The 18,099-nt window shown below is 47.7% G+C and overlaps 2 protein-coding genes across 2 annotated transcripts in view; one reads left to right on the top strand and one right to left on the bottom strand.

Annotated features, from left to right (window-relative positions):
* Window positions 1-8: 8 nt before the first annotated feature.
* eif2d (eukaryotic translation initiation factor 2D) lies at window positions 9-13,935 on the top strand. Its single transcript, XM_088640511.1, has 15 exons — window positions 9-1,562; window positions 2,210-2,400; window positions 3,240-3,323; window positions 5,960-6,050; window positions 6,129-6,236; window positions 6,444-6,715; window positions 7,592-7,709; window positions 8,359-8,404; window positions 8,793-8,899; window positions 9,182-9,343; window positions 9,911-10,000; window positions 11,096-11,191; window positions 12,606-12,726; window positions 13,239-13,413; window positions 13,768-13,935. The coding sequence occupies exons 1-15, from the start codon at window positions 1,507-1,509 to the stop codon at window positions 13,836-13,838; spliced, it is 1,788 nt and encodes a 595-aa protein (XP_088496637.1). The 5' UTR covers window positions 9-1,506; the 3' UTR covers window positions 13,839-13,935.
* An 803-nt stretch (window positions 13,936-14,738) lies between these two features.
* The window catches only part of rassf5 (Ras association domain family member 5), a 48,135-nt gene continuing 44,774 nt past the window's right edge, over window positions 14,739-18,099 (bottom strand). The window contains exons 5-6 of the mRNA XM_088640516.1: window positions 17,871-17,986; window positions 14,739-17,686 (exon numbers count right to left, since the gene is read on the bottom strand). Coding sequence (XP_088496642.1) covers window positions 17,534-17,686; window positions 17,871-17,986 — 269 coding nt within the window. The 3' untranslated portion in view covers window positions 14,739-17,533. The remainder of the gene's footprint in view (window positions 17,687-17,870; window positions 17,987-18,099) is intronic.

Genomic DNA, 18,099 nt, shown 5'->3' with positions numbered 1-18,099 from the left:
ACAGCGGGGGCGGGGGGCAGACGGACTATTAAACAGGGCGTGGGAGAGGAAACGGACGCCATTTTGGCTCTCACTTGCTGCGCGTAGTATAGTAATGAAGAACAGTAAACAGAGCCAAAATGGCTGCAGAATCCCCTGCCCTAACACGAGGCCAGACACTCCTGGATTATGCGACATAATCGCATTTTAGATTCTTTCTGCAATATTGGAAGCCATATTGGATGTATTTTATGCGGTTATTTTACTTAAACCATGTGATATTACCCAAACTGAGGAGTGTAGGCATTTTTTTTATTTTTAAAAACGTTATCGACAATTACTTGGTTTTGACGCCTGTTGGAGAGCCGAACAATCCTCAATATGACCTCATTTACAGTGCAATTTCGATCACCCATCGTAAAAAAACATATTGCTTTTGTGGAACTTGTTGAAAGAAGGATAACGAGGTTAACTCCTGGTTTTAGAAAAAAATGTTTGACACAAGCAGATTAAAGAGACTTAATCTTTTTAGTATTGATCAGAAGGGATTAGGAGGGGACCAGGAAAATACCTGCTCGGAGAAATTTTAAAACTAAAGGTTGTATGGGTCTGTTGACTGCTTGTTGAAGGGATTGTAACGATTGTAGGACTTTGCGATGTTTGCGGGTTGTTTTTCTTGTGTTTGAAGAGTGAAGGTGGGCATATCTCGGAAATAATGGATTGGCTCTCGGGCGAGTGACAGTTTGGCAGTGGAAGAGATTGGGATGAAATCTAATTTATTAATCAGCACCAACATTTTAAGAAATTTCTTGCATGAAATTTCTCATCCTCCAACCAAATCAAAAACTACCCTTAAACGCTCCTGTTAGGTTTATGTTGAAATAAGTGGTATGAAATCTATTTTTTTTTATATCAAATCGTTTTTGCTTTATCGACAGATAATCCTGGGATCTGTTAAGCATCTAATTAGCTCACAACAACTTAATTCCACATACCATTCATCTTCAACATTAAATAAAAGTTCCGCAGTATGAAATTTCGCAAGCTAGACATCAGATCATCTCAGAAAACTGGCATTTCATATTGCTGAATGGTGATGCACAAATTTTCAGATTTGATGGATGACCTTAAATCGTGAATTAGATTAATTTCCTTTTACCATTAAAATGTGTGACACAAATCTAAATGTAATAGTTTTAATTAAATCTAACAATGCATATACACATAAAAAAGTCATTAAATGAATCACACAACCACTTGTACACGATGGGACGAGGAATCATTTATTTGATTTTGCGTTCCACACTCGGACGGATTCTACTGTTACACAAAGATGGCAGCCTCCTGGGGCTTGTGAGAAAGCGTTTACTGTAATGAGTTTATTAATAAATCACCGCACGGAGCTTTGCAGTTCATTGCTAACAGCCGTGAATTCACTTTGATCTTGCGTTTGCTGCTCCTCGTAATAAGCCAGGATACAGCTATATATTCGAGTGCTTTTATTTATTTTTATCGTCAATTTAAAACATGTTTGCTAAGGCTTTCCGAGTAAAATCCAACACTGTAATCAAGGGATCTGACAGGTGATGTTTCTTTTCTTAATTACCCCTTTTAAAATTGCACTTTACACAACAAGTAGATATCTTAAGATATATTGTAAATAAATAGATATGCAGTGCTTGGTTACTTTTCATATTTGTTACATCGGTTTAACGTCAGACTTTTTTCTAATTGCATCTTCCTTGCAATATACAGTACTTTTGTTTTCTCTCGGTCCAGTACACATGTATTTACTTTTTTATGATTATTGAAATACTAATGTCTTCATTTGCATCCATGTGTGGTAATTTATCGGTAATGACAAGTGTTTTGTATATAGTTGCTTCATAAAATTACAAGCGGGTTAGCAAATTATGGTAATAGTGTTTTATTTTCGCGTTTTAAAGGGTCACGTTGTTATTGGTAATCGAATTAGAGTTTTGGAGCCACTCATTATTCCGTTATTGTGTCAGGTCAATCTGACAGGTCATAAAACCACCTAAAACAGGATGTTATGACAACTACCACACATTGAGAGTGCCATGGGTGGTATTGTTGTCGAGGTTTACTAAAACGGTCTTGTCTGAAATAGAGATTTGTATATACTCGATTTGTATGTATAACATTATGAAATGATGTGTATTTAATCAAAGAGAAAATTCTCGTATTTGTTGGTTGAACATCAAACCAGGAGAAAATTAAAGGCAGACCTGTCCAGCGCCTTCCCAGCTCTGTCTGCTGTGCAGCTGTCTGAACTGGTCCCCAGCAAAGAGGAGCTCAACATGGTGAAGATCTATGCACATCGAGGGGATGCCATGACTCTGTATGTCTTGCACAAAAACCCCATATTCTTTGAGCTGGAGAAACAGCTTTACCCTACAGGTAACGCTACTCTTAAAGGACCTGACATCCCTCTCCTTTTCTTTGTGTTAAAAATGAGTTGTAAAGCTCAGCATTAACCATTTGAGCCATTTCAAGTTTTACAAGCTGGGACCTGTCTGTGCAAGGCCAGTGCCACTGCTCTTCTGGTTCCATAAACACAGTAAGGTCTGCTGCATGCGTCTTGTAAGACCTGGATTGGATCCAGCTGCTAAGCACTGGGAGTCTTTGTGCACATGTTTTGTTTTGTATTAAAAAGTGGCAATAATAAACAAAGGGAGCTTAATATCTTTGATTAATCGTCTCATCTCAAAGAATTTGTACAGCACTCCTGTGACTTTTTTCTGTCCCCATCGATCAAATTGTGTCCCTTTAATGCAAACGTGCCATTAGGTTCATATTACCTACTTGGTATTTAGTAAGAGAAATATATCACTCAAAGGAAAACGCATGCTTTGAATAACAAGGATATTTTCTTTGCTGTGTTGTTGTTGTTGTTGACTAATAAGCTGCTACAGTTAAGTAATACAAGTGGTACCATTGCCTGACATTCTTAGGGTTAGTGATGATTTACTATGTCTTTACTGTGTTCCAGGCTGGAGCTGGATTGAAAATAGAGTTGCAGGATATGGGCAGGACTTGTTTCCACCCCAGTATAAATAACAAGAGGACTGCTCTGCATTATCAAACAGCCCAGTTGTCTAATCTGCAGAAAACGAACATGTCACGCTGGCTGCAAACGTGTTGACCTTTCAGTAGAATGCACTGATAAATCCTGTGGTCACAGGTGCTCCTTGTTAGCCCTTTCAAGTGTGGTTGAGTCTCCTCTTCCTTGTTTTCAGTGTACACCCTGTGGCACTACCCCGATCTCCTGCCTGCTTTCACTACATGGCCAGCAGTGCTCCAGAAACTGGCAGGCGGAGCAGGTAAGACCCCACCCTATGAAAACACCTGCATTCAGCTTGCAAAGAGTAATGTAAAACTAAGGCCTGTTCTGTGGGTCTGACTGTCTTCCAGTCTTCTATTATTAATGCAGTAATGAAAGAAAATAATTTCCTAAGCACTTTTTAAAATCTGAATGTTGCACAGTGATATACACAAAAAAACAATACCTAAAGTCAAGAAAACAAACCTCCCAGGAAGCTGACTAAGCCAAGAGTGAAATGAAATGATCTATTAAGATTTGTAGAAAAAAGATGTATCAATTACATGGTGGATATTTTTAAAAGGAGCAGCCCTGGACCTGGAGAGCAACTTACGTCTTCTAACGTAATCCATCCCATCATTCAAGTCATAATTAGCAGTTGTTGCTTAATTAGTTAAGATTAATGTGGTGTTTCGCCCGTAATTGAAGATGCCTCAAGATACTGGTGGATGCTCTGCAGGTGAATTACATATTTCCCTAGAACAACAGGAAAAGAAACAGGTGAACATTGCTGTATCAGAAGCTGTCTTGCTCTGTGTCTAGAGCACTGCTGTTTTTTAAAATGATTACACCCAATCTGCCATTTGCAATACATCGTTACAGTCTGTCTTGAAGCATTGATGGTAGTGGGCTTTGATATACAGTATGCTATTGGTAATACAGTATGGTTTCCTGTAAAATCTAAGATTAGATTATTTCCCATCCCTCTTTATGGTTAAGGCAGTAGGAACAAAATAAAAGGACTTGTTTCTGGTTGTGAATGGGGGATTAGGCTAAACAGAAACATTTAAGTGATGATAATAATAAAGCCTCTGTAAATGTAACTTCTCAAAGTACTTTACTGTAAGAAAAAAATAATTATATGGTCATTAAAATAATGGTCTTGAATGTTCTCAATTAAGTAAAAGCCTTTCTGAAGCTGGTTTTGAGTCTGGCAAGGTAACTCATTCCAAAGCCTTGGGGGATAACAAGAGAAGGCTCTGTCACCCATAGCATGTAGATGAGCTTGGGGGACAAGCAGGAGACCCCTGGAAGGTTGTGAAGTGGGGAGCACACAGAAAACAAGTCGGATAAGTACCGAGGTACCAAAGTACCGAGCCGTAAAAGTGAGCATGAGGATTTTGAAGTTGACACGTAATCTGATAGGAAGCCAGTGCAAGGACTCCAGGACAGGAGTACTGTGAGCTCTTGCATGGTTACGATTCTGGCATCTGAATTCTGGACATACTGACGTTTGTTCAGTTGGATTTAAATACCCCATTGAATAGGGTGTTGCAATAATCAATTCTAGAGAAGACGAATGTTGATCAGCTTTTCATCTACAGTCAAAAACAAAATAGTCCTGCAATGTTTTTGAGAAGGAAGAATGATGCTTTTACAATATTTTGCACATGTGGGTCCAACGACAAGCTTGGATCAAACATCACTGTGCAAGTTTAAAGTCATAAAGAACAGGGCGAGTTCAAACTTGTTACTGAGAACACAGCAAGCTGGGAGACTCAGACAGCTGTACATGTCACATCGGCTCTAGTGTGTGAATATAGCATGCCTCTGAAGGAGGAACTGTAGGCAGGAGCAGAAATCTCTACTGTAACGTATCTGGGTGTCTAAATTCGACACCCCTGCAGGGACAGTAAGGACAGTAGTAGACGCTAACTTTAGCACTCTTACAGAAGGAAAAAAAAAAGACTTTCTATATTTAGTTTTGTAAGTAAGAAACCAGAACCTGTTGGGTTTAACCTCTGGACAGCTGCCTTCAGGGAAAAAAGCTGTTTGTTGTGATTGTGTGGCTGGTAGGTCCCCTGAGGCCGGCTAGTCACTGCCTGTCTGTTGCAAGTGTTGTCCAGATTTGGTTCTTGTGCTCTGATGGACGCTCACACCTGGTCTGGTAGCATATCCCTGTTCCCGAGGAGTGTGAAGGCCCCCGTGGCAGTCCACACCCCGACCCCTCAGAGGAAACGTCGCTGGGAGCGGTGGGATCCCGACATTTGGTCCCTCTGTCCTGTGCCACGTGCTTGGTGCCGGCTTCTTTCTCTTCACTGGAAATCTCCGAGACCTGCAGATCAAACGATTTCTAAGGGGGGCATGCTGTTGAGTTTCAGATACTTCACAGCATGTATGGTCACTTGCATTGTTAAGCACCTTGGGCCAACCCTGTTGTGAAAGGCGCTATTTGTGGGCAGAGTGGTGGCTAAGGATCTGCGCCTGTGGCTGGAAGGTTGCCGGTTTGTATTCTACGTCCGGCAGAGGAATCCTACTCCGTTGGGCCCCTGAGCAAGGCCCTTAACCCCAGCTGCTCCAGGGGCGGCGTATGAATGGCTGACCCTGCACTCTGACCCCAAGCCTCTCTCTCTCTGTCTGTCTCATGGAGAGCAAGCTGGGGTATGCAAAAAGCCAAATTCCTAATGCAAGAAGTAGTATATGGCCAATAAAGTGATCTTATATAAAAATAAATTGAATTGAATACTCCCGGCAGATTCCTGAGCAGGCCCACTCAGCGGGAAGTGTTAAAGGAGACTCGTGTAATAACTTCTATTTGCAGACCACATTCATATTTCCCTTTTAAGGGAAAATGAAGAAGCTACTGCGGATTTGGGTTTGACTAACACCTAACACGTCGACCATGTTTTGCCGCAGATCTGATGCTGCCGGGGGTTGTGGTGCCCCCTTGTGGTCTCCCAGAGGTGCAGCAGGGGGAGCGATGCGCTATCAACCTGGTGAGGAACAGGTAGGCGAACAAGGCAGCCCTTTCTAAACCACGTCCTACCTGCAAAAGCAACCCCACCGAGTGACTTGCCTGTTGCAGAGCGCCAGTAGCCGTGGGCACGGCCACCATGCCCAGTGCGGAGATGCAGCGCGCAGGGATGAAGGGGAAGGGGGTGGCGGTCCTGCACGCCTACATGGACCAGCTGTGGTGAGTCTCTCTGGAGCGCGGCCCCTGCAGCCGAAGTCAACCAAGCAAGAAACTGGCAGGTTCCCCAGCCTGTGCCTATTCATGCCTGCCAGCGTGGGGCTGTCCTTAGCCTTTTTGTGCTGTCGTTGGATTCTGATCGCTTTTATAAGTTCATCCTCTTCTGCAGTTGTGCTACGTGCTACTTCCGTCTCCCCCTTCCTCTCTAAGGGGTTTTGGCGACAGGTCCGGCCCGCCATCCATCCCCCCACTGGTCCCAGAGCCCCCCGGGAGTGAGGAGGAGGAGGCAGGAAGCCAGGGGGAGGAGGAGGAGGAAGAGGGGGTGCCTTGTGCCAGCAGGGACGAGGACCCGGGTGCGGACACGCCGTGCCAGGCCCTGCGAGACCTGCAGCTCTCCGGGGGCCAGGATGGGGAGGCAGAGGGCGACACAAGCGAGTGCCCAGAAGACGGGCAGGAGGAGGCGGACAGCAGGTCTCCCCAAGGTGACCGGCCCTGGCAAACTGGACCAGTCACACGCCACCGTGTCGCCACTCTGGGCTCGGAGCACATGTTTAGATCCGTGCCTTTTTTAACCCCTTCGAAGCAGAAGGGAAACCGCCCTGATTATTCCAGTAGCCTAGAAGAGTAGAAGATGTGGGGAGTGGGGGGCGGTGTCCGCCTGCGGGCAGTCCTGTGTGGAAGAGGGAACGGTCACACACGCGCAGCAGTACGGGTGCCGGGGGCAGAGAGGTGGGCTGGGGGAGGAGGGAGAGCAGGGCAGCAGGATGGAAACCTGAGAGTTGAATTCCAAGGACAGCGATCTGTAAAGGTATAAAAAGATTTATAAGAGATTATTCTGAGTGCTGGTGGGGGGGTAAAGCAGAGGGATTAACAGTTCCAGATACAGGGATCCTAATCAAAGATATTTCCTAATTTGTTAGCAATTTTCTTCTTTGTTAACTGCTCTTCTTTGGAGCTTATCTGTCTTAATTCATTCCTTGCACTCAATGCATTTACTAGATTCAGTCACAAGTTTACAGCATCTTGGTATACAACAGCTCATGCTTTCAAGGAAATAAAATATTGCATTCATGTGGAAAACATTTTTTTCCTGTATATAAATTATTGGGATATACAAGGCCTTTGTAGTGTCTTATATTGCTTCTCTGTAGAGAGCAAGGCATCAGATTCTTCAGATTCCTGGTCGTAACGAGGAATCGAAGCAGAATGTTGTAGCAGCAGCAGCTGATGTGACAGTCAGGCTCCAGCGAAAGCCGGTTTGTAAAGCTTGGAAAAGCTGTACAGCTCAGAAAAGGAAACATGTCTGTGCTCATCACTTCTAGCCCATTTCCCTTCTCTGTCTATCCTCTGGCCTACAGAGCAAATGGACGCCTTGCTGCTGCAGTGTTTCCTTCACGCTCTGAAAAGCAAAGTGAAGAAGTCCGAGCTCCCCCTGCTGGCCAGCTCCTTCCTTCGCAATCACATGTTCTCTTGCTGGTATGTCTGACAGAAATCTCCTATTTCTCTGGCACCACAAAGCTGTTACTTCAACTCTGTAGTAGAAGACATCGGGGGGGGGGAACATTACTAAGTGTCTCGCATTCTCCTTTCTAATCTGACCTGACTTCTTTAAAATTGTGGGTCACAATTTGGTTCATTTGACAGCAATGTTAGCCACCTTGTACGCCAATCCCAGTAAATTTCAGTAGCTAAGAAGGCTGGGCTTGGTCAGAACTGTGGTGGAGGACCTCCAGGGAAAACCATCTTGCTGCTGTGATATCGGTGGACCAGTAGGTGGCTCTCCTCCCTGTGGAGCAGGATTTTCTGACCAATAGCACAGTATTGTGAGCGGGGACACTGTGATGTAGGAGGTGCCGTTGTTCGGATGAAATGTTAAACTGAGGTTTTGACTATTTAGTCATTAAAGCTCCTAGGACTCCTAAGAGTAGGAGTGTGAACCCAGTATCCTGGCTAAATTCCCCTCTGAGCTTGTACAGTCAATAAAAATGGAAGTGGCATACATTTCTGCCATTTAGCAAAGGATTTATTGAAGATTGCAAGAACACCAAGACAAGAAACACCTGTTCTCTTAATCTGTTTGGGGCTGGATGTTTTCAAACTCTCATCAGGTCCTTTTGCTTTGTAGCCCAGGTGGGAAGCAGCTAGACCTGAAGAAGTCCAGCTACAAAAAGGTGATTGTCTGGTTGTTCCCTGCCTGGCCTGGTACAGCCTGTTGGGTTTGCCTGCAGTGCAGGACAGGTGTTGCTAGTTAGAACTTAAGGAGAGCCTGCATCTGTCTCCAAGCAGTGTGTGTTTGTCTCTCTCCCAGTATCTGGCTGGTTTGTGGGTGTCTCTCACAGTCTCTGGGCATTGTATGTGTCTCCTGAGTGATGTGGATTGCATTTGTCTCTGAGCGGTGTGTTTGTGTCTCTCTTCCAGTCTCGGACTGGTTTGTGTGTGCCTCTCCCAGTCTCTGAGCGTTGTGTGTGGCTCCTGAGTGGTGTGTATTGCATTTGTCTCTGATCGGTGTGTTTGTGTGTGTCTCTCCCAGTCTCTGAGCGGTGTTTGCGTCTCTTGCAGCTGTCCAGGTTTCTGCAGTGCATGCAGCAGGAGCACGGGCTGATCCAGGTGAAAGAGCTCAGTAAAGGTGTTGACAGCATTGTGGATGTGGACTGGTCGCACTCAGAGTGAGTTCCACTGTCCCTTGCCTTCCCCCTCTTTTCTCTGATCCATTTTAATAAGACACACCCTTACTTAAACCCCCTCAGTGTTCAGTTTTTTTATCTTTTTAGGACAACATCCAATTTAAATATAGTGATGTATCGATCATTTGACCTTTAAGACTGTACAGTTGATATTTAAGGATGTGTTATGCCTGGGGTCTGCAGATGCTTTGATGCTAAAAGCCTGTGGAGTGACGTGCTCAGTGATACCCTTCTCTGACATTGCCTCTCGCTGGCTGTGCCCAGCCTGCGCTCTTTCGCTGTGCCCACAGACCGTGAAGCAGAGGACTGTCCCCAGGAGAGCTGTGGGGACGCCAGCCCAGCCAGGTCATACCGACCCCCAGAGATCAGCACTCTGTACGGCGTTTCTGCCAGGATGGAGCCTCTCTTCAAAGACACCCAACACAGGTGAGTGTCTTCCTGGTGCTCTGAGAACCGCGGCCGGGCTGCGGTCTCTCTGCTTGGCCATGTTTATATGTTTATGGCCATGTGTCTTGTTAGTTCTCTCATGGTGTCTTCTTCCCTGGACACTGATTGAAATTTTGTGTGTGGCTTTCGTGGGGTGGCTTAGTGGCACAGTGCTTAGCATTGCTGCCTTGCAGCACTGGTGCCCTGGGTTCGATTCCGAACCTAGAGTGCTATCTGCAGGGAGTTTGAATGGACTCTCTATGTTTCTGTGAGTTTCCCCTGGGTGCTCTGGATTCCTCCCACAGTCCAAAGACATACTGGTAGGTTAAGTGGCTTCTGCAAAAACTCACCCTAGTCTGTGGTCTGTGTGATTGGCATCCTGTCCAGGGTCAACCCTGCCTAGCGCCTGTTGTCTCTTGGGCTAGACTCCAGCTCCCCTGCGTCCCTGAACAGGGAGAATAGGTTAAAAACTCGGTGGATGGATGTGGCCCTTTCCACAGGGTTTAGGGGTGTAGAGAGAGACCCAGGGTTCGTATTGATGCCTGCCTGCTGTTCCCTTCCTTGCAGAAAGGGGGCAGCGCTGTCCGCAGGGGACGTAAGAGCCATCATCACGGACTACGTGAAGAGAAACGAGCTGGTGGACGAGAACAACAAGAAGTGAGAGCCGCCAGCCACCCCTCCCTCCCAGTTGCTGGGAATAACCTACAAAAAATTCTGTCCCTTCTGAGTTCAGGAGCAACGAGAAAAAACATCAACAAAACAACAAGCGTCATTCTGCCCTGCGTCCTCTGCCCTGGCGCTCAAAGAGAAAAGGCTCTGTGTTGTGACACAGTTAAAGAGAACCTTTAAATTGAGCAACTAGAAACCATCTCAGCAGAATGCTGATTAAAGGAGCTTTTATTGTGTCTGTCAAGGTTTTCAAGAGATGAATAATTTCAGCCTGTTCTGTAAGGACGTAAAATGTAGCAAGGGGACACATTAAATTATAGCACATACTAGACAGAGTGGAGGGGGTAAAAGCCTTTAGCTGTTATTGAAGATTTCACCTGTACAATTCAGGAATGTGTGAAATCAAAAGCGATTTACCTCTGACCAAAAGCAGGTGTTCCTCATCAGGCTGAACTGGAGCAGTGGTCGGCAGTTGATTGCTCCTCCTAGAAAGTCAGGTGATGTTGGATCCCGAGGCACCTCACCTACAGACCCTTCTAATCCATGCAGGAATAGCCCACCGGCTCATCTCAGCACAGTGCCCATGCTGGCTCTTTTCCTCGGCTGACGGCCAGATGGATTTTTTTTTTAGATTCAGAGTAAAGAAAAGCTCACAGTCACATGTTGGTCTTCTTGCTCTTTTATCCTTTTTGGATTTTTACACCTAACATTTACTTAACCGTTACTTAAAACCTAGGATGTCTGTCCCTCTGCCCCTACCAAAGGTGACATTTAACAAAGTGTAACCTGTCCAGGCAGAACACCAGGATACCTTTGCATGTCTCTCATTAGTAAATTAAGCCCTATATAGAGTTCTTAAGGTCCAATAGAGTCCTGGTCTTGGCCTGTTCTCTACACATAAGTGGACTGACTCAAAGCAAAAGTTGCCACCCACAGCAATCAGTACAGGTGTATTTGGGGATGGAGTGATCAGTTTAGGATTTGCTGGGTGCTGTGATTTTGGAGTGATCAGTGCAGGTGTTTTGGGGCGCTGTGATCTTTCAGACTGATAACTGCTAATACCTCTGTTTCCATTTCCTTTAGCTACGTCACAGTAAATCCTACCCTCTGCGACTGCCTGCTGGACAAATCGGAGTACCAGTTGGTTGACAAACTGAAATGGGATAGCCTTTTTGCCAGGTAGGGTAAAAACACCCTTTTCCAATCACACTTATTTAAGGACTCTTCTGCCCCTGTTTTATTGTTGTTTTTTTGCTTGCTGAAAATAAAGCCGGTTGGTATTAGAGGACCAGTAGGTGGTGCTCTTCCCTCTGCTCTGAATTTCCTACCTGGTGCCCCAGTATGATGAGGGGGAACACTATGCTGTAGGGGGGCATCAGCCAAAGGATGACATGTTAAACTGAGGGCCTGAATCCCTGCCCATTAGAGATCCTGTGGCCCTGCTTGTAAAGGTAGGGGAGTTCCCTTCACTGGTACCCTGGCTAGTCTCCACTATGAGCTCGTGCGGTCGGGCTGCCACTCGCCTCTTTAATTCAAACGGTGAAGTCCTTTCTCTCTCCTCCCCTTGCGTCGCCTGCTGTCGGCGTGGGGCTGCTGGTGAATGAGAGCCAGAGTGTCTTCCAGGTGGGGGCAGCGCTTCAATCGGGGATGAATCGGGTCCCCTTCTCTTTGTAATTTTCAGTGCGTGGGATTATTATTATTCCAAAATAAATGTCCGCTTCCAGAGAGTGACTCTGCATCGTTCTCGCCGTCTCGGGCACACTCTGGTTGTGGTCGTCCTGTTTCGAATGAGTCGCGCATCTGTGTGAGTCACAGTGACTGCGGTGAGGACATCGCTGCGCGCGCGTGGTTCCTGCGGGGAGGACATTGCTGCGCGCGCGTGGTTCCTGCGGGGAGGACATCGCTGCGCGCGCGTGGTTCCTGCGGGGAGGACATCGCTGCGCGCGCGTGGCTCCTGCAGTGAGGACATCGCTGCGCGCGCGCGTGGCTCCTGCAGTGAGGACATCGCTGCGCGCGCGCGTGGCTCCTGCAGTGAGGACATCGCTGTGCGCGCGCGTGGCTCCTGCAGTGAGGACATCGCTGTGCGCGCGCGTGGCTCCTGCAGTGAGGACATCGCTGTGCGCGCGCGTGGCTCCTGCAGTGAGGACATCGCTGCGCGCGCGTGGCTCCTGCAGTGAGGACATCGCTGTGCGCGCGCGTGGCTCCTGCAGTGAGGACATCGCTGTGCGCGCGCGTGGCTCCTGCAGTGAGGACATCGCTGTGCGCGCGCGTGGCTCCTGCAGTGAGGACATCGCTGTGCGCGTGTGGCTCCTGCGGTGAGGACATCGCTGCGCGCGCGTGTGGCTCCTGCGGTGAGGACATCGCTGCGCGCGCGTGTGGCTCCTGCGGTGAGGACATCGCTGCGCGCGCGTGTGGCTCCTGCGGTGAGGACATCGCTGCGCGCGCGTGTGGCTCCTGCGGTGAGGACATCGCTGCGCGCGCGTGTGGCTCCTGCGGTGAGGACATCGCTGCGCGCGCGTGTGGCTCCTGCGGTGAGGACATCGCTGCGCGCGCGTGTGGCTCCTGCGGTGAGGACATCTGTCTGTCCCGCCAGGTGCCTGGAGAGGATGCAGCCGTGCCACCAGCTGCTGTTCCCGGGACAGCAGCCCATTGTGAAGAAGGGCCACATCGAGCCCATTGACATCACAGTGGCCTCCAGGGGCTCCAATAAGAAGGTACACCTCGGGCCTCTCTCTACTGCTCATCGAGTTGATTCTTCAGCTGACTCATTTTCAAACCAAATACGACTACCAGTAGGGGGCTAATTCAACAGGCTCTGAAGGCGAGAAGGAGGCGGTCGGAGTCTTTCCGCTGGCAAGCTGTAATCTAGTCGTGCTTCCTCATCCAAAGAGCCATTTTTGCAAACGGGCACAACCCAGCGTGATACATCTGTCCCCAACCAGCCTTGTTAAAATAGCTTTGCAGTACAAGACGTACCTAAAGGTTGATGTGAACTGGAAATCGCCTGTCGAGCAGCAGCAGCCGGGCATTGCAGTCACATCTGAAAGCACGTTCGCCCCATGTGCCCAGGCGAGCACTGTCACAGGAAGCGTGGGTGCTATTCTTTAGCTGCTGCGACGCACTAAGGAGGAGGTTCTTTGCCTCCCAGTTGAAGACGTCACGCAGCTCGTGTCTTGGCGTGTCTTCCTGCAAGCCTGGCTCTCTCACCCTGCTGCCCTCCCTGCAGGTGACCCTGATCAAGAACCTGGAGGCGTACGGCCTGGACCCCCACGACGTGGCCACCCAGCTGCAGCACTGGGTCCAGGCCAGCTCCGGCATCAATCCGCTTCCGGGCTCAAAGGACAAAGTGCAGGTCCAGATCCAGGGGAACCAGATCGCTCGGGTCGGAAAGCTGCTGTTAGGTGCGTGCCTCGCTTCTGGGAAAGCAATGCGAGCTTCCAGGTCATGTTGATATGCAGTCGGACCTTTTGTTTCTAGTCTGTTTTGGGCCATTGCTACTTAATTGGCTGTGAACTAATATACAGAAAATTATAAGGATAATAGACACTGATCTCTCCCTGATACGGATATAGAATATAGAAGGTAGAATTTTCTTTTGAAAAAAATTAAATGACTTGTATGCATGTAATTTCATAGGCATAGATTCATTTTAGTAAGGACTGTGGTGTCAAGCAATTCACAGAGGTAGTGCTTTTGAAATAACATCCTGATTTTCATCCTCAATGCTGATGCCTACGTCCTTTCTTCTCTTGCAGAGGACTACAAGATCCCACGCAAGTTTATCCAGGGGCTTGATAAAGTCCCCAAGCCCAGCAAGAAGAAATGAGAGACAACACCCGTCTGATTTGACCCACAGCAATAAAGACATGCACAAAGGACACGCTCTGCTGTAGTAAATAAAAGTCCCGTTTTACTTTTGCAAATCTAGGCATCGTCATTACTCAACACAGCTGCTCTGTATACAAATATACAAGTGGAGCCCTGGCAGCTTGTTCCTGAAAGCTGGTTAAATATCAGCAGACCAGTTTGAAGGCAGCTACACCGAAGATTAGTTTGTAGCATAACATATACAGAAATATACAAGCAGCAGTTATGAACTTTCAGTCATCCTGCTCCCATCAGTTGCATCAGTACAGACTCACCTGTGTGATTTTTTTCCAGCCGTTCAAAGTTGCTTCATCCTAAGGAGAATTATGATGTGCTGGAGCCTGACGCAATACAAGCTGGCACGATAACCCAGTGCATTGCTGGGCCCGAACACACGGAGAGGGTAGAGATTAATCTAGTCACTGCCTCAGGAAGAGGGAGGGGAAACCAGAGAAAACCCAGTGTGCACATGAGTTAACATGGAAAGTCCCACAGAAGGCAGGCACCCCAGTGTGGATTCAAACCCGCTACCCAAGAGTTGTGAAGCAGCAGTGCTAAGTGTCATAACACCACCTTCTGTGTAATTGTGCTGTGTTTAAAAAAAAGTTATTCCTAGAGCGGTGAGATGGGTATTTTCCATGTCTTTGCAAGAAGAAAGCTGTGCTCGGTTGTTTCACTCACACCAATTGTTCAATGCATTCGCCCCGTGCATTGCCTGCGCTTCATGATGCGGCCGGTAGAGGGCTTCAGAACTCCTTGAGCATTTTTTAAATGGAACCGCCACACGGAAGTAGAAACATGAAAGACTGAGGAGAACCCTGTAAAACAACATGGTGCTGAAGGACAAAAGACAACGCCATTATAAAATTATGGCATGTTTTATTTACTTCTTCATTTTTTTACAGCTTTACAGATATTTATATCCTTTTTTTAAAGTACAGTATTGCCTGTAAGCAATGATTGTTAAACTCCCGACTGCACGTCGAGAAACATGAAATAAAATTCCTAAAATAAATTATTCACACATGTATCATCAAGGGGGACCCCGAAAAACACGCCTTCGTCTGCCCTTGTAAAACATCCAGCTCCACCCTGGATTTCATTTGAGTTTTTTTACAATCTGTATTTTAATTTCTTTCAAATGTACTTCTTATATATACAGTCACACCAGTCAACACAGAGCAAAAGGCACTACCAGCAGTCGACGACACTGCTCAGTAGAAGCTGAACGCTGAGCATGCAAGCTTGAAACACAGACCGAAGCATCCAGACCCTAAAGCAGCTGATGCTCCCAGGCTCTGGGGCAGAGGCACCCCTTCGCGAGCACGAGCCGGAGCTGGGGGTACAGTGTGCAGAAGGGGACAGCCCGGACTTCTGTGCAGCTAAAATTCTCCAGGATTGCCTTGAGCTCACGATGCCTCTACCAGCCCAGGTTATTAATCGGGCCAGCCCCACAGACCCATATCCCAGTCTAATATTTAATAATAATAATAATAATAATAATAATAATAATAATAATAACAACCACTTAATTAACCCTTTACAATTTCTTGCATTAGGAATTCTCTTTTCACATACCCCATTGCTCTCCATGAGACACACAGATAGGGAGAGAGCCTGGGGTCAGAGTGCAGGGTCAGCCATTGTACAGCACCCCTGGAGCAGTTGGGGTTAAGGGCCTTGCTCAGGGGCCCAAAGGAGTAGGATTCCTCTGCTGGCTGCGGGATTTGAACCGGCAACCTTCCAGCCACAGGCGCAGATCCTTAGCCACAGAGCCACCGCTCCGCCCCCTTAAATGCAGCCCCATTTACACGGCTGCAGTCTGTGTGGGGTGGCGGAGGCTGGGGTTCGAGCCCCGAGGTGTAGGCAACACAAGCGTGAGGCCCTTGGAAGCCCTTCGTGGGCGGCTTCAGCATGGGAGCTGTGCGGTGAGGAGGGGGGGGCTCCGCACCTGTCCTGGAAAACCAGTCCACCATTCCAGGACAATGGAGCACCTATGTGTGAGACAAAACATCTCAAAAGAAGTTCGGACTGTAAATCGGATCTTTGGGCTTGATTACATCAGCTCCTTGAAGCTCCCATCATGCCCTCCAGCGGCCCGCAGAACGACACCTGGACAGCAGCTGGGCAGCTTCACCTTGCACCCTTTTCACACCACAAAGAAGGTGCACCATTTAAACGACACATTTCATTCTTCTGTTCCGTTTCGTACAAAATATATTACAATCCTAAGCATTTTCCCCAAAAGTGCTTGTCCTCCTAGACAACCCTTTTCTGTTACTAAAGCTTTACTCTATGTACATCAGCATGTTATCACTTGGGGTGTCACTCTTGTGATGTGGAATCTAGAGTCTCGTGACCTTTCATGCCCACTTCTCTCCTCGTGACACCCGGATGATTCCAATGATTCTCGAAGTTGCTGCCCTTTGCCTTCTACCCTGTACTTCTTCTCTCTGTTTTCGTGGTGTCTTTACTGGCTGAAGACAAGAGCTCCGGGTTCAATCTGTCTTCTCACTGCTGGGGCATCCTTGCCTCTTAACCAGTGGGATTCGTACCTGGCCAGCTACGATGATCATTCTCAAGGTCACGCATGCATATTATATGTCCACCATGAAATTCAAGCCCTAAGGAAACATACTTTCCAGGTGCATTTAGTAATTTTAGTGAAGTGCTTATAATTTAAAACAATAATGTTCTTCTTATTAGCAAATCCACCACAGCTGCAGTTTTCTGAGGCTGAACGAATTCACGCCTTGAACTGGAGGACACCGATCAGATTTACAGCCCCATCCTCTCGTCAGAGCGGAGGTTTCTGTTATCCTGCCCACATGGCACGGACTTCTGGAGAACTAACATCTGACATTTTTCCGCACTTGGAATACAGGACGCAGATCAGCGCATTACTTGTGCAAAGGAGGTGCAGGAGCCGAATGCGTGTGAAATGTGATCTGCCATTCCTTCGCAGATGCGCTAGAACATACCACCTGCATGGTAGTAGCCTCATAATGTCAAAACCTGGTGGCCGTTATGCAGGGGATCTCTCCAATATGAATCTGGTTACCGAAGCCCCTCTATCTAGGAAACCATGTCTTGGATAAGCACTTACAACAACCCCCAAGCAAGCCCAGCTCGTGCTGTAGGTCTGTTATGAAACACAGGTGTAAGGAACACTTCTCTGATCTCACTGTGCATTATTTTTCTCCGTTTGGGTTAAATTCAATACTGTTTCTCTCCCCCCCCCTCCCCGCCCATCCTCAGAGGCATGCATTGTAGGCCAGCGCAGTCAGTACAGAACTCATGCTTAAGTAACACTTGCAGTAGCAGCAGTAGCAGCAGCAGTTACACAAGGTCCGACCCCTGAGTCACACAGTCCTGGGGGGGTTCACCCCATAAACTGGCTCAGATCCACCAGGTGGACGCAGTCTAGATTTCGGAACAAAAAAATAACCTTTGACACAATTCCTGACAACTCTGCCAGCAACCCCCAACTCCCCCATCTCCATCTCTCCCTCCTGACCTCAGTCCTCCGTCTGTATGCTGTTTTCTGGTCAGAGGGGGCAAGCCGGCAGTGTCCTGAGAGGATGTCCATTTTTTCAAGTTATCACTTTCGTCTTCCCCCGTTTGCTCTCCAGTTGTGTCCGGTCTCCTCGGCTCCTAGCCGGGCTTTCCCTGAGCTTCCTGTAAGGCCTGTTTCAGCTTCTGCTTGTACAGCTCGTACTTCTGCCGCACCTGTTTCACCCGGTCGCGCTCCTCCTTCTCCAGGATGGCGAGGAAGTTCTGCAGCTCCGGCACGGAGAAGGCATGCCACTGCGGAGAAGGGGACAGAGAGAGGGTCTCTATGTGCTGCTCCCGGGAGGATTTTAGTCAGAAGTTCAGGATTCTACTGAATGTGAGACAGTTGGACAGGTGAAAGACAAGCTAGGCAACGAATGTTTCACCAGTGTTTTTCTCCGTTAGAAGCTGTCCTATTCCAGCTCAGAGAAGGCCTCACCTCCACTTCGTTCGTCTCGTTCTCCTTGAGCACGAAGGTTAGCTGGTTGGGGTCAGGGCCTGCCAGCAGCCGCAGGTACAAGGGGTTCTCCGTCACCGGTAGCTTCTGAAAGAGGTCTGCGAGAAACACACACAGACATCAGCCCACAAGCACCGAGCAGTGCCTTCAGAGGGGACGCCCTGCCCAGCTCAGTGCTCACGACACTCCTGCCTCTAGGCTCATATGCAGA

The sequence above is a fragment of the Lepisosteus platostomus genome, chromosome 7 (genome assembly GCF_059453375.1).
Source record: "Lepisosteus platostomus isolate fLepPlt1 chromosome 7, fLepPlt1.hap1, whole genome shotgun sequence".
In the NCBI taxonomy this organism is placed as follows: domain Eukaryota; kingdom Metazoa; phylum Chordata; class Actinopteri; order Semionotiformes; family Lepisosteidae; genus Lepisosteus; species Lepisosteus platostomus.
Note: the sequence above shows the minus strand (reverse complement) of the source record. Positions and strands in the feature narration are given on the sequence as shown.